The sequence below is a fragment of the Miscanthus floridulus genome, chromosome 7 (assembly GCF_019320115.1).
Source record: "Miscanthus floridulus cultivar M001 chromosome 7, ASM1932011v1, whole genome shotgun sequence".
NCBI classification, from domain to species: Eukaryota; Viridiplantae; Streptophyta; class Magnoliopsida; order Poales; family Poaceae; genus Miscanthus; species Miscanthus floridulus.
Window position 1 is genome coordinate 18,792,840 of NC_089586.1, and position 23,103 is coordinate 18,815,942.

Genomic DNA, 23,103 nt, shown 5'->3' on the forward strand with positions numbered 1-23,103 from the left:
CTAGTCTTTTGCTTAATTTTCTCTTCCTCCTTAGAGTTCGGCGTAGGCTGTGTTTAGTTCGCGAAATAAAAATTTTTGGATATCACATCGAATGTTTCGGGATGTCGGAAGGGGTTTTCGGATGCTAATAAAAAAAACTAATTACATAGCTTGCTTAGAAACTACGAGACGAATTCATTAAGCCTAATTAATCCATCATTAGCGCACGTTAGTTACCGTAGCACTTATGGCTAATCATGGACTAATTAGTCTTAAAACGTTCGTCTCGCGATTTCTAACTAAACTGTGCAATTAGTTTTTTTCGTCTATATTTAATACTCCATGCATGTACCGCAAGATTTGATGTGATAGTTTAGGGTGAAAATTTTTGGGAACTAAACCAGGCCATAAAAGGAAAGGGCAAAATTAATATCAAGCAACATCATATTGCCTCCTACTTCTTACTCGCAATCCTGCTATTGCAATATGGGTCTATGGCACACTTCATATCGTTTGAAGAATTTGAATTTCAACTATGACGAAATTCACATATAATTTTTCTTGGTAGATGATTTCAAATGAAAAAAGTTGTCAACTACAAATTTGCACAACTTTTCGAGATCTACAACTTTTATTTTGGTCATTTCTTCATCCGAGGCCATTTGAAAAAAAATGAATTTTAAATTTGAGAAATAAAACGTAATTTTCGTTGAATAGATGATTTTAAATGAAAAAGTTATCAACTACAAAGTTGCATAACTTTTCTAGATCTACAACTTTTGTTTTGGTTGCTTCTCCATCCGAGATCCTACCACTACACACTCGCTTATGACTATAAAGCATATGTACTCCTTCGGTATTAACTTATATAAAATCTTGTGAATCAAATATTTCGACATCAAAATGACTTTAAATAAAAAGGTTGTGAACTACAAAGTTACATAACTTCTCAAAATCTACAACTTTTATTTTAGTCGCTTCTCTATCCAAGATCCTTAACAACCATTGTATATCACTGCCAGTTCAAGCTATGAACCAATAGTGATGACCCAATATCACTCTAGGCGCCGCTGCGTCAGTTCATGGCTAAAACCGGCATTGATATGGACTGGCAGTGATGATCACAATATCACTAACGGTTTTAGCCACAAACCAGCAGTGATCGGTCAACAAGCACTATCACTGCTGGTTTGTAAGAAATCGGCAATGATGGGCCAGCAGTGAAGATCAATTCTGTAGCAGTGTTACAAAACATAGTGGTGGTGTTGATGTGAGAAAGAAGCTCAAACATTTAACCAACTGATGAAGATGCATGGTAAAAACGATCAAGTCCTATGAGATGGTAAAATGACCAAGTCCTGTGACGGCCAATATCAATGGAGATGGAGATAGACGAAGCCGTCAATCTGCGGATGCAAGTGATTTGTGCATGAACATACAACACAAGATGGTAGACAAAGTTTGGACCCTGGTCAGTTTTGTAGGCCATGCAGCAGAGTGCCAGAGTGACATGTGTCTTCTAATCGCTTTGCTCTACAGCATGCACTACGGTGTACGTAGGTCATTTTCCTATCTAGTCTGTGCAGGAAGCGACGAGCTTGAGGTACAGGTCGAGGTCATGCGAGGCCACCACGTTGGGTGCCGAACCGGGCCTGGCTGCTGCTGCTGCTCAGCCGCAGCTCGCGCCCCACGTCGCTGTACGCCCACCCCATCTTGGAGACACTAGCCACCTCGGCAGCGCCCTCGCCTTCATCATCCCCTTCGCCGCGGCTCGCGCCGCAGTCGTCGTGCTCGTGCACCGGGAACCCCGGCAACTTGGTCACGATGTCGTCCGAGTTCACCACGCGGAGCACCTTGCTGCCGCTCTCCTCCAGCCTGCGCCGGAACGCCGCGTTGCCCACGCGCGGCCCGCCGAACGACACGGCCGTCACCATCATCTTCGGCGCGTGTTCCTGTCGCTGCTGCGCCGTCGCGATCTCGTGGGCGGTGAGCGCCGCGAGTGCCGCGCCGAGGCTGTGCCCCGTCACCGTGATGCTTAGCGACGGCGTGCCGCTCCCGCCGCCGTACTCACAGGCGATCCGCCGAGCCTCGTCGCGCACCTGCTGCTGCAGGCTGCTGTGTGCGCCTCGCCGCCTCGCCTGGCGCGGTGAAGAGCCTCCAGAACCCGCTCTCCACCATCGCCTCCTCCTCTCCATTCTCCTCGCCGGTCGGGACCGGGAGCCGTGTCAGGCCGGACTTAAAGTTGTCCACCCACTCGCCCCACGTAGCGGTGCCGCGGAGCGCGACGACGACGTCGCGGCGGCCGAACCGCTCGATCTCGCGCTTGTCGTTGCACACCGCGACGAAGCCGATGTAGCTGGAGGCTGCGGGGCGGCGTCGGCGACGGCAGCCACCCGGACGCCGAGGTGGACGTGGCGTGGAGGAGGCGCGTGACCCGCCGGTACCCCGTCCCCGGCATCCCCGCGCAGTGCAGCAGGGAGTAGGTTGGGAACCGGCAGGAGCCGTAGGACGAGTCGAAGCTGGCGTAGGCCGCGCGCACGAACTCCCCGTACCGGACCAGCTCGCCCCGGAGCGCGCCGTCCAGCGGGCTCAGCAGGCCGTCCCAGTCCCGCGCGCCCTGGAGCTCCGCCCACTTGCTGCCGATCAGCAGCGTCGAGGGCGGCGAGCAGGGCATCAAGAAGCTCCTGATGATGGTGCAGCCGCTGGTGCGTCGCTGACCGCCGCGGGCCATTGGGACGCTAGGGTAGCAGGTGCGGGATCTGGAGATAGACGCCGCCGCCGCCGCCGCCGCCATGCATGTGTGAGTGTACGTCTAGTCTAGCTAGTTCTTGGAGCGGAACCAGCTGCGCTGCACACCCTCTGATCGAGCTTTGCTGACTGAAGCTTGTGGTGGCGTGCTATATATAAAGCTGGCGGAAGGTGCTTGGGATTTGAAAACGCCAAAACGGCGGGAAGGAAGGGAAGCTGGCGTTGCAGGCAAGCAGCGTGCCGTCTCCAATGCTCCTGCTGCTTGGGTATTTCAGGTAAGAATATAAAGCGGTTATGCGGTGTGCTGTCCTGTGCCGGTACTGAGATTTTCGGGGTCTAGAGCTAAACTAACTCTGAGGTCCCCTGAATATATAAACACTATATAATTAAACACATAAACAGAACATTACCAATAAACACTTAAAGAGTATCAAAAGCAATATTCATATCAAATTGCTGCACCTACTCACGGCACGCTACGTTGCATACTAGTTTTTTTTTAAGAGAGAATATGCCACGCTCTTTATTGATGGAGTTGGTCATACGAATTACAAATGCCGCGCCAATAGGCGGTTCTAACAGCCAGACATGCTTGCTTGTAACAAGAGAGATCGAGCTCCTAGCTAAATTATGAGCGTCGACATTGCACGCTACGTTGCAAGTAAGTTGCTAATTACTGCTACACTTTGTTTTGCGCCAGGCCCAAATGGCCAATTGACAATTGTAAGGGCTTGTTTGATAGAACTCTAAACTTTAGAGCTAAAGTATTCAAACAGGTGGTCTAAAATTATCACTAAACTTTAGCATATCTCACATTAGAGCTAGGCCTTAAATCTGAGCTAAAGTGCTCTAAAGTGTTTGGACCTCTACAGTTTAGAGGAGGGGATCAAAACAAGCTCTAAATTGCTACTTTCTAGCACTAGCTTGCTTCCTAGGTGCAATGCCGCATACTATACCAACTAAGCTGCTGTTCATTTCGCTAAAATTTGGCTTATGCTGATTTGTTGTGAGAGAAAAATATTATTCGTTCGTTAAAAAGTACTACTGAAGTAGTGCAGCAGAAACAACTATACCATAACATACTATCTGGGAGGCCCCTTGGTTTGGGGGGGGCGGCCTGGAGCGGCTGCCCCACTCGTCCGCCTCCAGGGGCCTAGTGGTGTCCATGGCCGTCGCCGAGCTTGAGTTGGGCTGTACCACGAGCCTAGCTAGCTCCATGAATTCCAAATCGAACTCCAAAAGTTGATCGGCCAAACCTCCCGAAATGTTGCCTGCCTCGTTTCTTGGATTGGGAGCATTCTATGAATATGTATAACCAACCATTATGGAAAAAAGGAGCTAATCAAAACCACTGAGGATCGATCTGTGAAGATTGAAAGCATGACGCAAAAATAAAACTGGTGACCAGTACCATTTCCTCTTGATGAAATGAATATCAAGAGGAAAAAATGATTCGCATGGACGCCAGGAACATAAGAAGGCCACCGAGTATCCTACGGTAAAGATGATCTGATCTTGTCAAATTGAATCAGCATATGAAAGGAGGTCCTACAAATAGCAGCAGCAAGTCAGTAACGGAATACCAAACAGATTGTCGAGAAAATGTGAGAACAAAAGGAAATGGTTGTTTATCAGTTGTATATAGATATGTTGTTTATCAGCTGCCGCACCCAACGTGCGGTTCGATCATTTTATTCCAAAGGCAACTAAGCAACAGCACGGACATCCCGTAGATGTTTGAAAATATCAAGGACACACATGATGGTAGATACTTTATGTACATACATCTAAAGAAGATAAACCATTGGCAATTCAGAAAGAAAAAGGAAAAAATAGGCAGCACTGAGAATGGAGAAAGTTACGTAGATGAACCTTTCACATGGATTGTAGATGTTGGGTAATATATGCGGCCCTTCCATGTATGTAACCATTTCATTAAAGAATCTCTACATTAAAATAGCATAGCATGAGTTGGAACTAGGTAGGCTACAGGTTTGTAAAAGGTTGTTGTTGAAGGACACAAATATGAAAGAGAAATTTCTTGTGCAAATATCAGGTAATCACCTATAAAAAAGACTTATGCTGCTGCATGGGCAATCCTTCAGCAGCTGAAAAAGGATCAGACACCTACAATTAAAATCGTTAACACTGGTACAATGTAAGCAGCATGAACAAAGGAAAAGATAACACGCACCAATCCCTTTTGCTAGGCCAAGGGTTTTGTGGAGGAACACAATCGTTTCATATAAAAGACATAGCTTAAAAGTATTTTGCATGCAACTTATGAAAAACTTCCAGTTAAAACTTTAGAAAATTTTACTGATGTTTTGTCACAGTGTTTTAGAGCCTAGTAATGTAATGCTGCAGGTCGTGAAGGATGGCTGCTGATTCTTGGCGCTTATGATTCACTAATACCTAATAATAATCGAAGCTCTCACTCTAGTGCAGACTAAAATGCAAGGAAACAGTCAAATCCGTTTCAAATAGACTAAAAAATCCTCAAAAAAGCAGAACTCGTAACATATGTTACCTCACATAGTGGGCATGGTCGATGTGGACCTCCGAGTGGCCTGGATGGCTGCTGTAGTGGCGGATCTCAGCGCTTACATGGATCTAACATATGAGATCCACATGTAAGTAACAACCTTACAAAAATCGTATCTTTTTCATATAACCTCTGATAAAAATGATTTGTATATGAAAATTGTAACCCTCGATGAGATCTATAACTTTCTTATTCTTATTTTTTTTTATTTGAGAACGTTAAGATGCTGAAAAAATATTATAATTTTCAGCAACATATTAATCACGTACAAAATTTATCGTCTTAGAAAAATCATATCTTTTATTGTATGGTGTTAAGTAAAGATACTTTGTATATATAAAATTGTAGCTCTTCATAAGATTTATAAATTCATAGTATTATATTTTATCATTTGAGGTTGTCAAAATAACAAAATAATAATAATATAAAGTTTTAACAACATATTAATCGCTTAGGAAGGTCATCTTAGAAAAATTATAACTTCATGTATGCGCTCGTGGTCATAAACCGTAGTGCCGAGCCTCGAGGCCTGGGTGGCGCGACGGGACGACTTGATGCTGATGTGACAAGAACTCGGTGCCATAAATTGTAGGGAGAATTATTTATTTGGCACTGAAATAAATCAGTGTTTCGTATTTGGCACTCGAAAATTTGAACTTTCTTATCTGGCATCAAGTTGAAATTTCCTTTCGTATATGGCACTGCCGTTCATTTAGGACAGTAACGGTGTCAAGTGACCGGCAAAAAGACATAAATACCCTTGTTTGCAGCAGAAACTCATGGTGCCAAATAGGGAAGTTCAAGTATTTTCGTATGGTGCCAAATAGGGAAGTTCAGGTATTTTCGTATGGACGATATTGACCTCAACTACTTTCCTCATCCTAGTCACTGACGTGTAGGCCCCACGCGTGCTCATAGTCAACTGCAGCCACCAGCAGTTCCCGTACGTGTGTACCCATCAATTAATTAGCGGATTGAGATGCTGCAGCGAACCCCGGGGTGCTATATGTGTAGCGACGAAACGTTCAGCTTATTATTTCGTAGTTATATGCGAACGACTCGTGGTTCGAGATTTAAGTCGTCTGAAATCGAACTTTGTTTTATGTCTGCATGTGTGCTGCTCTAACTCACGCGTATGAGAGATTTAAAGATTTATCAATGGTCGTGTCATGTGTTCTGATTCGCTTTAGGGCTGGATTCCAAACCATATATGAACACTTAACTTGGGCATGTAAGAGAATGGCAGATTATGGAAACACTTCATATTTTAATTCGTTTTTTAGATCGGACTTCGTAACATGTTTGCATACGGTATTGTAACTTTTTGTACTCCATCTGACGGTAGTGAGCGATGAAGGACGAAGAACATTTCGCTCTTTAATAGATTTTTCTCTGATCATATATTTAGATAAATATATTGATGTATTATCAGAACGTATTTTTAAAATATATTGTCGTAGATTTGATATGAAGTTAAAAAAAACTTATTAGAAACGAGCCAGAATAGTTTGACACGACCAAACTGAGGCAAACACCAGTGCACCACTACCAGTGTCGAGTGATCAGTTTGCTAGAAGTGCATGCCCCGAAAGCAACGAGTACGTTCCATCGAGCAGTCGAACTAGCGCCTGGAGGCGTGTGTTGCCTGGACATAGCCGCCGCCTCCGCCAGCTCCGGTTGCCGGCAAGGCTGTCCTGGCCCCAGCGCGCGAGACCAGCGGCGGCTCGGCGGCTCGCTCGCGCGCTTGCCCGGCAGCAGCGTGGCGGCCTGCTCGCGCGCGCTCACTGGCCATGGCGCGGCTGCCTTCTTGGCCATGGCAGTCGAGCGTGCAGGTGCCTCAGCTGCTGGGGAGCCTGCTGTTCCTGGTCATCGGCAAGTCCGGGATGTACGTACGGACGCTGCGGGAGCGGAGGAAGCGACGGAGCACGAGGGACCTGAGGAACTTGAGCTGCTCCGACAGCGGGAGCACCAGCGGGCCCAGGGTGGTGATGTTCGTCTTGAGCGCGTCCCCGGCGACGACCATGAGCTCGCACGCCAGCGACACGCCGACGCGGCCTATGCCGTCCTCGCGCTGGTACACGCAGCCGTAGCACTCGTCCGCGGCGCCTTTGTGGGTGCGCACCGTGTGCAACAGCCGGTACTTGACGCGCCCAGCGTCGGCGCGGCGGCGCCGCCCATGCGGAAGATGCAGTTGGACAACAACATGGAGCGGTCGTTGCCGAAGTACCAGTTGAGCGTGATGTTCTCGGTGCTCACCACGACGGCGTAGCACCCCGGGGTTCGCCTGCAGCATGTCCCTGGCGAGGTCCACGGTGATGAGCCCCGCACTGCACCCCGTGCCGCCAAGGTTGAACGACTTGACGTCCTCCCGCATCTTGTAGCGGTGCACCACCATGGACGCCAGCGACGGCGTCGGGTTGAAGAGGCTGCAGTTGACGATGAGCACGCGTGAGGCCTACACGGCAGTGACTAGGATGAAGGAAGTAGTTGAGGCCAATATCGTCCATACGAAAATACTTGAACTTACCTATTTGGCACCATACGAAAATACTTGAACTTCTCTATTTGGCACCATGGGTTTCTGCTGCAAACAAGGGTATTTATGTCTTTTTGTCAGTCAATTAATACCGTTACTGCCCTAAATGGACGGCAGTGCCATTTACGAAAGGAAATTTCAACTTGATGCTAGATAAGAAAGTTCAAATATTTGAGTGCCAAATATAAAACACTCGTATGGTCGTGACGTCCGAGCCGTCCGATTGGAAAAATCTCAGCGATGGGATGGTCGTCCGTCCTAGAATGCCTCGTCATAAAGAAAATCAGCTCCTTCTAGAATCTAACACTGGTATCAAAGTCCCTTTCCTAGGCGCCTCCGCCGCCGGGATTCGCTGGATGTCCCTTCGCCGCCGCACGAGCACTTCACTCGGCTGCAGCGTTCGTGGGGAGTCATGGAGCCCAGTGTCAAGATGGCCTTCGACGAGATCCTCAAGCGCCTCGACGGGATCGACGAGCGCTGGGAGTAGCGCTTCACCGTCGTCGAGGACACGGTGGCGAAGAACCACCAGCACATCGTCGCCCGCGTCGCCGTTCTCGAGGAGCACAGCGGCGTCCACACCGAGTCTGCTGCTGACGGTTGGATGAACCACTTCGATTCGCGCATCGTCGACCTAGAGAACCGGATGGGCGAGGTCGAGCTGGTGCGGTTCGCTGAGATCTGCGACGAGCGGGACATCCGGGTCGCGGCCCTCGAGGACGCGGTCAACGCTCTCAACGACTGGAAGCCGGGCGTCGACGGGGTGCTCGACACAATGCGCACCGAGACGAAGCGCCTCACTCAGCACTGGGATCGGACGGTTCGTGAGCCGATCACCGCCCTGATGCCCTCACCGGAGTCGGTCGCAGCGCGCCCATCTGCCGGAGTCACGATCGACTGTCCCAGCGGGCACCGTGAAGAATCGACTACACGGGAGAAGGGCTATGGTTCGGTCACGACCATAGTCCCGACCCCGGCCAATGGTACGCACTCCGTTCTTGCCTCGCAGTCATTCATCTGTTGCGGATCCGTCGATGCGCACCCACCTCCTCCCCGTCCTGCACCGAGGTCCCCAATTCCGCCGCCACATAATCCTCATCCTCTTCACAAACCACCACCACCTCAGTTTCCACCACCTCTTCATCTACAACCTCATCTCAATCCCCCACCGCCCCCATTCCCACCGCCCCCTAACCCCCACATTCATCACAACCATCCCCAACCCATTCATCACCATACTGCTCATACTGATCCCCATTCTCTCCATTCAGATCACTTGGGCAAGCACCCCAAGTTCGACTTCCCCACCTTCGGTGGCGAGAATCCCCAATTCTGGACCACGTGTGCTAAGAATTATTTTGATATGTACCATGTCCATCCCTCTGTTTGGGTTCGTGTCTCTACCATGCATTTCACTAGAGCTGCTGCCCGGTGGTTCCAGTCTATGGAACAACAAATTTCAGCTTCTGACTGGCCTACCTTCTGTGCCTTGATCCATGAATGCTTCAGTAGAGACCAACACGAACTCCTCCTTCGCCAACTCTTCAATATTCGCCACACTTCCACTGTGTCCGACTATATCGACAGATTTGTCGCTTTAGTGGAACAGCTATCTTCTTACACCACTAACCCAGACCCTCTTTATTTCACCACTCGCTTCATCAATGGGTTGCGCGACGATACACGCTCTGTGATCTTGATTCAGCGTCCGTCGAATCTCGATACTGCTTGCACCGTCGCTCTGTTACAGGAGGAGGCTCTGGACCAAGGCCGACGTCGTGATTTCCAGAAGTACGACCACTCGGCGTTCACCAAGGCGTCTGCCAGTAAGGGGCCCTTGCCATTGCCGCCCCCACCTCCTCGTCTGGCTGATGATAAGAAGCTGCCTGACGACAAGAAGCAGTTCCAGCGACCCTCTGTCGATGATCGGCTGGCAACTCTTCCTAATTACCGCAAGGCCCGTGGTCTGTGCATGCACTGTGGTGAAAAATGGGCTCCAGGTCACAAGTGTGCAACCAATCTGCAACTGCATGTGCTGCAAGAAGTCTGGGATCTCTGTCATGTTGATTGCCTTGAAGAAGATTGTGCTGATACTAATGCTCCTCAGATGACAGATTATGATGATTTCAGCCGCAGTTCAGTCGGAGCAGCCCTCTCATCGTACATTGCAACTATCAGGCGAAATTCAGGGCCATCCTATTGTGGTGTTAGTGGACTCTGGAAGCAGTCACACCTTCTTGAACGACAGTCTTGCTTCAATCGTTTCGGGGGTGGTTCCTTTACATGCTCCGACTCTGGTTAAAAGTGGCTGATAGTTCCTCTATTCAGTGCTCCTTGCAAATTCCAAATGCTGAGTGGTCTGTTCAGGGCTTCAAATTTCATTCAGCTCTCAAGTTGTTGCCTCTGGGATCCTTCGACCTCATTCTCGGTATGGATTGATTGGGCTTTTTCTCCTATGAAGGTGGACTGGATACAAAAGACGCTGTCCATTCCTTATGGCTCCAGGCACATCACTTTACACGGAATTCAGCCTTATGCTACTGATTGCTCTGTCCTTCAGCTGTACCATATTGCAGATAGCAATAGTTCTTCTGCTCCTGTTGCCCCAGAAATCCAACAGTTGCTGGACGAATTCAATGCAATCTTTGCCGAGCCATCGGAGCTTCCTCCTCGTCGTCAGTGTGACCACTCCATTCCGCTGGTACCTGGTGCTCAGCCCGTGGCAGCCCGGTCTTACCGGTATTCTCGTATGTTGTAGTCGGAGATAGAGCAGCAGGTTACTGACATGCTGAATCACGGAATTATTCAACCGAGCACCAGTGCATTTTCTTCTCCTGTGCTGCTTGTCCGGAAAAAGGATGGATCATGGGACTTTTGCGTCGATTACAGACAACTGAATGCACTCACAGTCAAGAGCAAGTTCCCTGTACCTGTCGTTGATGAGTTACTCGATGAACTGTCTTCAGCAAGCTGGTTCTCTTGTCTGGATTTGCGGGCTGGGTTTAACCAAATCAGGCTTGCTCCGGGGGAAGAACATAAGACGGCGTTTTAGACCCATTGGGGCCACTTTGAGTTCAAAGTTATGGCCTTCGGCCTCACAGGTGCCCCCAACACGTTCCAAGGCGCCATGAATTCCACCCTCAAGCCTCTCCTCCGCAAGTGTGTGATTGTGTTCTTTGATGATATCCTTGTTTACAGTGCCACCTGGGAAGATCATCTTCAGCACTTGCGTCAGGTTTTTAATCTGTTGGCCAAGGACAAATGGTTAGTGAAGCTCTCTAAATGTCGCTTCGGGCAGCAAAGTATTTCCTACTTTGGCCATATTGTCAGCAATTCTGGAGTGGCAACCGACCCAGCTAAAATCGATTCCATCAAGCTGTGGCCTCAGCCTTCTGATGTCAAACAGTTGAGGAGCTTCCTCGGGCTAGCTGGCTATTATCGAAAGTTCGTCCAACATTTCGCCGTCATTGCTAGGCCTCTAACAGATCTGCTCAAGAAGGGTTCGTTATTTGTGTGGACATCTGTTCATTCCTCGTCCTTCTTAGCCTTGAAGAATGCACTGGTCCAAGCTCCGGTTCTGGCACTTCTGGATTTTTCAAAGGAGTTCCAGCTTCAGACTGATGCCAGCGACAATGGAGTCGGCGCTGTTCTTCTACAAGGTGGCCATCCTCTGGCCTTTGTCAGCAAGGCTTTGGGTCCTCGAACCCGGGGGCTCTCAACATATGAAAAGGAATTTTTAGCCATTCTAATGGCCGTAGAACAGTGGAGGTCCTACTTGCAGCATGCCGAGTTCACAATCTTTACTGATCAGAGAAGTTTGATGCACATAACTGATCAGAGGTTACACACACCATGGCAGTTGAAAATGTATACTAAGCTGGCCGGTCTCCAATATCGCATTGTCTACAAGCCTGGTGTGTCTAATCTTGCTGCTGATGCCCTTTCTCGGCACCCCAGCGCCTCCGGCTCAGTTGGCTGCAATCTCCTACTCTTCCCCGACATGGCTCGCCGAAGTTTCCGACGGCTATGCAAAGATCCTTTTTCTGCCAGCTTGTTGCAGGAGCTTGCTGTGTCTCCACTGTCCAGGCCTCATTACTCTCTCGTCAGTGGAATCATTCGGTACATGGGACGAGTTTGGATCGGCGACAATAAACAGCTACAGTCCTGGATTATCTCTGCATTGCACAATAGTGCCATTGGGGGCCATTCTGGCTTTCCAGTAACTCACAGCTGGATCAAGAAACTTTTCGCGTGGCGCGGTATGAAGAATGACATCAAGTTATTTGTTGCTGGCTGTACCACTTGCATCCAAGCAAAATCGGACCGCTCAAAATACCCAGGGCTGCTGTCTCCTCTCCCTGTTCCATCTGAAGCCTAGCAAGTTATTTCGATGGACTTTATTGATGGCCTTCCTCGTTCTGGGCACGCTGACTGTATCATGGTTGTGGTGGATAAATTCAGTAAGTTTGCACATTTCACCCTTTGCTGCATCCTTACTCTGCTCAAAAGGTTGCACAAGTCTTCCTTGATAGTGTCTTTCGCCTCCATGGTATGACCACTCACATTATCTCGGATCAAGACCTGGTCTTCACTAGTACATTTTGGAAGGAGCTGTTCAAATTGGCCAATACTTCACTCTGTATGAGCTCAGCTTATCACCCGTAGTCCTATGGCCAGACGGAGCGAGTGAATCAATGTCTGGAGACATATTTGCGCTGCTTTGTGCACTCTTGCCCTCGTCAGTGGCTCAAATGGATTTCTATGGCTGAATTCTGGTACAACTCGAGTTACCACTCTGCACTCGGCCGTTCTCCCTTCGAGGTACTGTATGGGCATTCACCTCGAAATTTTGGGCTTACTGATGCATCTGTCTCACCTGTACCTGACGTCGCCGCTCTGATGGCGGAACGAGCTACAATGTGGGCTTCTGTTCGACAACACCTGCTACACGCCGAGCAGCGGATGAAATCTCAAGCTGACAAGGGACGTTCGGAGCGGCAGTTCAACATTGGCGACTACGTCTTCCTCCGATTCCAACCCTATGTGCAGTCGTCTTTGGCGCCTCGTGCACATCAAAAGCTATGCTTCAAGTTCTTTGGGCCGTACAAGGTCGTCGATAAGATTGGCTCCGTCGCCTACAAGCTGCTTCTGCCGCTGGGTTCGTCCATCCACCCGGTCTTCCACGTCTCGCTCTTGAAACCGGCGCCGCCTTCTGCTTCTCCGCCATCAAGCTCTCAGGTTCCTCCACCGCCGGACCTGTCTGATGGCCTTCAAGTGCCTGAGAAGATTCTGCAGCGTCGACTGTACCACCGCGGCTCTAGCACTGTCCCTCAGCTCCTGATCAAGTGGTCTGGCGTCGACTTTGAACTCGCCACCTGGGAAGATGCTGATTACATTGTGCTACAGTTTCTAGGAGCTCCGTCATGGGGACATGCCATGTCCCAAGGGGGGAGCGTGTCAGTGCCCCTCACCCTGGCGACCCTGACGAAGGCCCAAGGCCCAGGCGCGGCTCAAGGAAGAGGTCCAAAAGCTCCAAGCTATCCGACCCAGAGTGGCAGTGCTCCCTGTGTGTGTGTGAGCCCGAGTGAGGCGTATGTAAGGAAGGGGGATGTACTAAGAAACCTAACTTTGAACTTGAATTAAACTAATCAGACGCCGAGCACTCTGCCGGCTGTCCTCGCCTATCCTTTCTTCTTCCGCAATCCAAAGTCCCTCTTCTCCTATTCCCTTCCTTTCTGCTTCTCGCCGCCGGCGAGGGAGATGCTAACATGGTCCGGCAATGAGATGAGGTTGGTAGCCTCTCCTGCTGATCCAGCAATGAGATAGATTTTATCTTGTGCTGAAGGGCTAGATGTTAACAGGGTTACAGTTACAGAGGCAATGAGACAGGTTTAGAATTTGCTGGTACAAAAATGTTCCCCAGTAGAAAGATATTTGTAGAAAAAGTCGTTGATGCAAGACTAAAACCATTTGGAAGGCGTGCATGTAAAGAAATTCCCAATTAATTTATAGGTGATCTGCTTGTTATGGTACTAATTGGAAAACAATCAATAACCAGGCATACATGATGTCAATTGTCAAACCCTGGACTACATTCCTTGCACGTAACTGTTGAGCATTTTTATAACTGAAGGAATTGCTTCTGCAACTGGTACGGATTAGGACGTACTGTACCATGCATGTACGTGGTGAAGTAGGGCTCTTATTTCATCCGGATATTTAATAATTTATATATAGAAACAAGTTGACTTTCTTACTGGAAACTAGACGACCGTCCTTGGCTAAAAGAGGGAGATAGGGACTTGCATCACCACTGTACAAAATATGACATGCTTGAAGCTTAATGATACGTACGGTACTTGTTACTGAAGAATCTATATGCTCTAAAGAAAATATTTATCTTATGGAGGGCATGCTTGCCGCGTGTGTAAAAGCAAGTGTCTTTTTTTTAGAAAAAAACTTAAAGGCAAGTGTGTTGGAGAAACTTGTCGGCTCGATCCACCAACCGAACCATCAATCGCGTCTCTGTATGATGAATATAACATTATCTAGAGTGGTTTTCAGAAAATATCGATTGAGCATTGTAATAGGGATGTAAATCAGGTGGCGCACGAACTTGCAAGAAGAGCTATGCAATCTAAACAAAATTGTACATGGAACAATGAGCCCCCTAGCTTTATTCGAAACTTTCTTATCAATGATGTAACTACTTTCAATAAATAAAGCTCGATGATTTTGATAAAAAAAACCAAACCATCAACCACGGGCCATGGCTGGCGTCAGAGGCAAGATCATGTGGCCCGCTCCGCCAAACGCAGTTCTTTCTTCTTCTTCTTCTTGCTTCAGGCGCACGTATTCTTCCTCTACATATCTAACGGTGCAGAACAAGAGTATATGCGCTTAGGCATATTTTACTTTCTCACCCGCTCCGCTTATAAAGAATATACGTGGGCACACACAGCCGAAAGATGACCACCACTTATTCCAATTTGTATGCTTATGCTTAAGTGCTTATATAGAATAATACTTCCTCTGTTCCCGAATAAATAAATGTATAAAATCATGTTAGTTTTTTAAAGTTTGACCGAATTTATAAAAAATGCTAGGATTTATAAACCCAAATTAGTATCGTTAGATACACCTAATATATATTTTATAATATAATTATTCTAAATATTTGTGCTCTTTTCTATAAATTTTCTGTCAAAAGTAAAAAAAATGACTTAAGACAACTTTAGAGATGGGTTTATTTATAGACATTCCTTTTTTTAGATTTAGTTTGTCCTTAAACTACATCTATATAGGAGCAAACGTGTACATGTGTTGCGAAAGAGCACGTAGTCTGGTGGTATCCGTAAAGAGAATAGAGAGAGTAAGCGAGGGAAGAAGAAGATGTGAGTGAGGAACGTCGGACCGACATATAACAGTGAAACAGGTTATTCAGTTCGAATACAAGCGTAGGAGTATCATGAATTCATGATGTTAATCTATCTCGATCAGTCTCCACCACATCCCATTCCAACCCAACAGATGTGACGCTTGGGTAGCTTTTTCCTTTTGGGTCCATGATTCCATGATGGATACATATATACTGCACCTGTGACTCGCTGTCATGAAAAGGTTGATTATATTCGGCTTTCTTTTTTCTAAGAAAAGGAAACAAGGGCAGTGTTAGGTACCTGAATGCTGGATCGTCATTTCTTTAAGAGGCTGTTTGGATCTTTTCATTTTGGAGGAATTAGAATCTACTCAGTGGATTAGGCTATTTGGTTTGAAATTTGACATTCCACAACTTTACGAGTTCACATATAAGGCTATCTCAAATTCATAGGATAGGAGATGAAAAAAATGATTCTACACCATGCTATATTTCTATTTTGTAACTTATAACACGTTTTTCAACCCGCTTCCCTACACTAAAATGCAACATATAAGTATCTTCCCTGTATGACTAACAGTAGTATACATGTATCACATATACAACTATATTAGCTTAATTAAACTAACAATTATTAAAATGAAATCAGTTCCAAGAATCTATACGGGACCTAAAGTTTAAACACATCGCAGATACATTACTCACGTATGCATGTTCACACCCCCACGCACACATCCTAATGCAATTCTACTACCAATCCCACGCACACATCCTAATGTAAAAAAAAAAACCATGTAAGTTGTGCTCCTGAGTTATATATTTACATTTAACATCTGAGTAGTTTTGAGTGAAACTCAGATGTAAACATGCTGGTCATGGCGCTTGGTGGCACATCTAGAGCAATCGCGGACTTTAGGAATTTTTTTTTTCAACGCACGGGGGGGTCTCCCGATGCTCTTAAGAAGAAGGTCAGTGCTCGGGTGGGCAGCTTGACCCCAGTCAGAGCTAACCAACCGAGCCCCCGCTCGGTCATCGACTTTGGGATTTATCTCGGCCTGCATTGAAGTAGATTCTTCTTATTAGTGAACGCCTTGGGGATATTCTTTTTTTTTGTCGACCAAGTTTTTTAATTACTCAAGCAGAATTTATTGCTCATACATGCAAGTATACTTGATCAAAGTTGTGGCAGAATCGTCTGAAATAGCACGCTTTCGGAGATGCTCGTCTTCCACCAGACACCAAGCACCTCGAAAGTTGGCTACATCGGACGGTTCCGTCGAGCACACCCCAAGAGAGAACTTGAACAATCCACATTTTTCCTCCAGAATCCAATAATGAGAACGAGTTTACAATACTTAGTCTATTTCATACAACAAGAGTTCTTATAAATACATTATTACAATACCAAGTTCAGAGTTTGGATTTTAAACAGCGGAATTACAATAAACATCCACGGTAAGATACAAGGATCCGTCTGTGCCCACCAGAAGAATCCTCCACACAACAGCCATTACTTAAGCTGCACCTTCAACAGGGGTAAATAAACTCTGAGTACACAACATACTCGTAAGACTTACCCGACTAGTGGGAATAATTTCTCGACTCCAAAGGATATGATAAGCTTTATGGTTTGTTGGGTTCTCTTTTTGCAAAAAGCATTAATAGCAGTGAATCCTTATATATGTATTTTATTAGCAGTGATGATTAATTCCTTAGCTAACTATTCTAGGTAAGCACATGTTCTACTTTCAAGCAAGAGTTGAGCAATCAGATCCATTCATTCTCTTTCATCTTCCAATTCTTACTACGGTGCTAGATCGTAGACAAGTCGTACCTATTACACGACGATTCACGAACCAATGTAGCCCAGCTGGATACCCCAAAACACATGCTCCACTTGTACCCTAGGCAAAAGCAGGACCAACCCATCACTCTCCTGTCAAGGGGTTCAGGTCTCCGTCCAAACTTGGACTCCAAGCCCCCACACCTGAGTCCCGGACTCAGTGTGGTGCTTAGACCTCCACCATCCCCGCCTCCAATCAGTCGGTCCGAAAAGAGCCAGAACCCACGACAAGAGAGCAACGAGCCTTCCCGCTCCCATAAGCAAGTATGTGCTTAGGATAATAAGTCTGTGACCTGACTAGAATCCAATGCAACGATCGGTCCTTAACCGACACGGATAGGGAAAACAGTGTAACCAAGCTATGCCCCGTTGGCCGTGGGACACAACCATTACACCCACCAATACCCGTACCATATTCCTGCCCGGTCTTTATTTTTCTTTTCACCATTTTATTATGAGAGTGATAATAATAATCACCTAATGCGAGTAACGACAGGTTACTCACGCTACGATAGCCTAAGCATGGCAGCTACTCGACCTATACTAGTAGGACTCATAGGTAGGTTTATCTATGCATGTAGTTTCAATATAAATCATGTAACGTAAATGCACATCACATATATATATCCAGTAATCATTCAAAATAAGGGTTATGCATCGGGCTTGCCTTGGGCAGGCGGGGTGTCAGCTCAGTCAGTTAGTGACGGCTCCGGGACCTCCTTCTGCACAAGGATCTCCTCCTCGTACTCCTCAAACTCGTGGTCTCTGATGGTCACGATCTCCGCCAACTCGTTCTCTACATGCATGCGATGATGATGCAACACTTAGTATTACGACAACAGCAACTCTTAAAATAACAATATATCTACCGAGCTACTAAGCTAACTCTAATGACTAAGATACTAAGCTAGCTATCATTTTCATCAAACAAGGTATTGGGTTCAACTAACAACCTTTAACTTAGCAACTAAAGATATATCCTTACTTCCACTAATAATTTAATGTATATTGAAACAAGGAGCATCCAACTACCTTAATACCTAGTCTATTCTAAGGCTATAAAAATTACAGTAAGCACATAATAATACAATGAAGTTATTGTAAAAAATTCATGGCTAAAACTATCACCATTTTGCCACAAAAATTCCTACAATAATTAGTTTGATAATATTAAGTACTCTCAAATGATTTAATAGCTCCTAAGGTCAACACATATAGGCATGAACTAAATACACCAACAGATAGAGCACAATTTTAAGAAACAAAATTTGTTTCACAATTTTTGGACACATACATGATTTTATATGATTTACCAAAAATCAGCTTAGAAATATAATTAGAAAACCATTTAACTAATTCGCTTAAAAAGAAAAGGCGACGAGCACAATGCGGCCCACCACGCGGACGGGGTTCACGTGAGCCGGCCCACGACAGGGGTAGTCCACACGCGTTGGTACTCTTGCAAAAACACGCTCGCGTTACTAGGCATTAGCGCGAGCACTACGCGTACTATTTCTATAGACAACGACTTTGCAAGGAAGCCATAGTATTCTCTCGTCCTCGCATCGGAGAGGTCCCTGACGCCTCCGCACTCATCGGCGCAACACTGGCCGGTACTGAGCCGCTACGCCAGCCAACTGGGACCCGCATAGGCCTAGCTAGGTGGTCGACCCTTACCTACGGGCTGACGCGCAACTCCGGGCAGGGGTGGGACAAGTCGAGACATAGTAGAATGGCTTCTCCATGATGGTGGGCACCCTGCGACGGCGGCAACCATGTTCCGGTGAGCCTTGGCACAAAAGAGGTGATAGAAATAGTGGGTGAGCATCAGGGACTCACCACACACCTACCCGTGGTGGTGGCTTGGTCGGAGATGCCCCGAGCAAGCCCGGTCGCGTGCGCGCGGCAAGAGTGATGGCAGGACACGGTGGCACAGCCACGTTAGTGTCGCGAGGGTAGCCGTAGGGGTACGACTTAGGTGCGCACAGCGAGAAGGGGTGCAAGGCGGGTCGGTGGTGCAGCCAATTTGGCTTGAGGCGGTGAGCTGGTGGCTGCCTACGGTGGTGGCGGGCTGGGTCTTAATGACGTTGTGGCGGGGGCAAAACTCCAAAATTAGAGCTTGGCCAGGCGCCATTCAAAGCGGGGTGGGGACGGTCGACTAGAGGACTTGATGGCGGCGCCAGAGACACGATGCCACGACCCAAGATGACTCCTCCTAGTCGTATTAACTTGTGCGGCTCAATCGGCCATGGCAGGCAGAGCAGAGAGAGAACCGGAGCTCGACATGACCGACCTTGGTAGGATGCATCAGTCGCGATCCGGACGAGCCGCGCATTGCTACTACGGACAACACACGCACACCACCGACCGGCACTGCCTGTGGGGCTGCTGCGCCATAAATGGCAAAGCGACGGTGCGGGCAACAGAGGAGGGGCAAGCCCTCATGCGCGCAGCGAGGGGACGAGCACATCACGGCGCAGTATCAGCAGCAGCGGCATCGCGACAGAGCGGTAGGGACAGCAGAGCAGCAGCGGCTGGCGGCCCGCAACACAACACGAGTGACAGCGACATAGTGCGGTAGCAGGACCGGACGTCTGCGCGGCAGGGTGGCCGAGGCACCGCGCCGGCGGTGGTGGCAACACCGCATGGCAAGGCCAGACGACCAGCTGTGGCCGGCCAGGACGGGGCAGTCACGGCCAACCACGCGCGGCAGTGCGCGAGCGCGCGTCCGAGCCCAGCGACACCGAGGCTCCGTGCGATGGTGACCGCGCACACTCGGCCAGGCAACCGAAGCGTGTCGTGCACGAATTTTAAAGCATCGACTATGACTAAACCGTTGCTTCTAAGCCTAAATTGTCTTCTCTAAGCTCAAGGTGGTATATGAGGCTGCTAAATCGAGCTATAACACCTCATCACTTCTTAACCCAATCTCTTGCAATAATTTGCTAAACACGGTAATGTCTAGCTATTAACATACTTTAAATTTTCCTAAGTTTTTGAGCTGAGTCTTATTTCAAATTGTATTTCTAGGCTATTAGAAATTTTACTTAGCAATATTATTTTTGAACAGAAAGTATTTTATTGTCATCTACAAAGTTTGTACTTCAAACTTTATTTAAGTATCACATACATGTTCTATAGCATTTTTGCTTAATAAAAATTAGTTTTAAACCCTAAGTGATATAACATGACTATCGAATCGACTTTCGTTTCGTATTTCTGTTGATCGTTTCGAGTTACAGAAATTGATCTACACACTCTATTACATGCATTAACACATAAACATGATGCTCATGACATGTTTTAGTAAATGATTTACGGTGTAACACCGATGGTGTTACAAAAGCATAACATGTGCTCCCTCCGACATCTATCCCAAAATAATCCCACATCTTGCTCTTCAAGGAGTCTAAACTTTTTAAACATAACCATATTTACAAATATTAATGTTTATGATGTGTAATATGTGTAATTAGATTGACAGTGAAATATAATTTCATAATAAACTTATTTGAATATAGAAATGTCTATACTAGTTTTTTTATATAAATAGTCAAACTTAGAGAATCGAGATGCGGAGTATCTTTACTTTAAGTTAATTTTTTATAATGTAATAGTAACAACATATGTAAATATGTTTGATTTAAAAACATACATAAGCCTAATGCCTTAATTTATGGTTGCTTAAACATTTTTCATAATAAACATGTTAGATTTGTCTTGACTCTGGGAAGTATCTTTCAAATCAGCATACATTAGTTCACGGGAAATAACAAAGCCGATTTCCCTACTGGGAATCTTAGGCCTTCTTTTCGTTGACTTTTGTTGAACACGCCACCCGGCCTCCGTCATGGTCCTCGTCGCAAACCTGCAAATGGCTTCATGGTTCTAGTGACGAATTAAATTTTATTATCTTTACTCACAAAGCCTAAAACACAATTTTTAACCAGTACTCCGTCCGTTCTAAATTATAAGACGTTTGTGTTTTCTAGATTCATAATTTTTACTATGCACCTAGATATATATTATGTCTAGATACATAGTAAAAACTATAAATCTAGAAATGTCAAAACGTGTTATAATTTGGGACAGAGGAAGTAACAAGCCTATGAATGCAAAGGCCCCGTTCGCGTGCCCTTAAACCCGGCTTAATCCGTTTTTTCCATTCGAAATAGTGTTTTTCTCTCACAAATTCTTCTAGATTCATCAAGATTCCTCTAAAATTCCTCCAAGCTAACGGGGCCAAAGTCAAACCGAAAGCGATCCAGAATAACAACAACAAATAAAGTGATAGAGCCACTGAAATTTTAAGGTCTGTTCGGCTGGTATTAAAGCCGACTGAAGCTGATTTGTTGGGATAGAAAAATACTGTAGATTCTAAGTGATAAGCCAGCTGATAAGTTCAAGCGAACAGGCCATTAGTTTATTCCAGTAAAAGTTGTTGTCTCAATTTTTTTCCAATAAGAGTCGTACGGGGCATCGCAAACAAAGATTACTGCAACAAGAAACTCATTCCGATTCCCATCTTGATGGCTTTCCACCCTTATGCTGACACACCCTTTTGATTCTTTCCACACAACAAGTCACTTTCTTTTGCTCCCCTTTTCACCTTTTCTCCGTCTTACAGCATTCAACTTACAGAACCAAATCAAAAGGTGATGATGGAGTTAGTGGTGAATCTAGAGGTTACTGAAAGTGCCCTTAGACTGCATGCTTTTAAATTTGATGGTTCTTTCAGCCTAATTAGATTACGTTTTCATAATTATATATGTTATATATGTCATCCACATGTATATATCTTTGAGATGAAGGCACTAATTCATCAAACATTTGCACGGGGACTCTGAATGATTGACGAATATTATATGAATTCGATGACTCAATCATGATCATGGAGCTTAGCATGTCACCTCTGATCGATCTCGACAAAAGCTCAGCAACACTTTTTAGGGAAAGATTGGAATAGGCCTTCCTCTCTCTCTAGATGCTTTTGGGGACTGTCCTAGATGCTTTTCCCTAGAGTTTTCCCAAGAAAAAAAATACATGCTTTGCGTGATATGCATTATTGATGTAGACATCGTCGACAGCACTTTCCTGATCGACCAGGCAGCTATCTTGTCTCCTGTGTAAATTATTGCAAATATGTGATGATCACACAAGTAGAGATTAGCTACGGGAACAATTCTCTTAGCCACTGCAATTGGATAATACAAATCTGGATATGAAATCCAGAAACTAGTAATAATTTAATAGTGGAGGAGGTTGGCTTTGGTCAGTAGTACTAGCAGTAGAACCATCATGGATAACTCTTTTCCCCTTATTATATTCCTTTTTTATTTTTTTGGAAAGAAAAAAGATAGCTTGTTGTTATATTTATTTTGTCCTTTGTCTGTTGCATTTGATGGCTGATGTTTCATCTGTTGGACACACATTGGTGCAGTACAGCCTGTTATATTCATTTCCTCAAATTTGTCTATTGCATTTGATATTTTGATGATGCATGATCCTGCTCAGTACATTTTGTTTTCATGGTGAGTTGATATCCCATCTACGGTTGTTGAGACGTGAACATTTTAAGTGTTTGATTTCCCATTCCTATCAAGGGGGGACTAAGCAAGCTTTTAAGTTCTAATAACAAAAGAAAAATTCCATGTTGTACTGAACTTCATTATCACAGCAGAAAAGGAGAAGAAAAGGTGGATATCTTTTGGTTTGTTGCGAATATAATAATAACTTAATAAAAAAAGTGAAACCTAAGAATTAAAACAGCGCATAAATACATTTCCTTACCTAGAAATTCTAAGGCCTGAAGCGCTAAAACCTTGACGTTTACAACTCTTTTTATTTTCTCCAACTACTACTACTAAGAGCTCGTTTGGTGTGTCTTCGGTGTTCGATCGGCTCTCCTAACAAAATATTGTACAGATAATGTTTCACGCACGGTAGACAAAATCACTTTTCTCTCTATAAATTAAAATGATTCAGGAAACACATAGAACCAACTAAGGTGGACGTGGTTGGATTCGCATCAATCCATACGTATTGGAGTGGATTAGAGTGAAACATGAACTAAATTT

The 23,103-nt window shown here is 46.0% G+C and overlaps 1 protein-coding gene and 1 pseudogene across 1 annotated transcript; both read right to left on the reverse strand.

Annotated features, from left to right (window-relative positions):
- Positions 1-1,552: 1,552 nt before the first annotated feature.
- On the reverse strand, positions 1,553-2,773 carry LOC136465172 (phospholipase A(1) DAD1, chloroplastic-like; annotated as a pseudogene).
- Positions 2,774-7,109: 4,336 nt separating this feature from the next.
- LOC136465173 (3-ketoacyl-CoA synthase 1-like) lies at positions 7,110-7,847 on the reverse strand. Its single transcript, XM_066464018.1, has 2 exons — positions 7,824-7,847; positions 7,110-7,727 (listed from the first exon to the last, which is right to left on the reverse strand). The coding sequence occupies exons 1-2, from the start codon at positions 7,845-7,847 to the stop codon at positions 7,110-7,112; spliced, it is 642 nt and encodes a 213-aa protein (XP_066320115.1).
- Positions 7,848-23,103: the final 15,256 nt, after the last annotated feature.

What these genes read in the sequence shown, in the direction of transcription:
- LOC136465173 (XM_066464018.1), bottom strand. Translation starts at nt 7,847, where the DNA reads ATGGTGCCAAATAGAGAAGTTCAA. An exon ending in TGCCAAATAGAGAAGTTCAA is followed by an intron (nt 7,728 to 7,823) that starts GTATTTTCGTAT and finishes ACTGCCGTGTAG; the next exon opens with GCCTCACGCGTGCTCATCGT.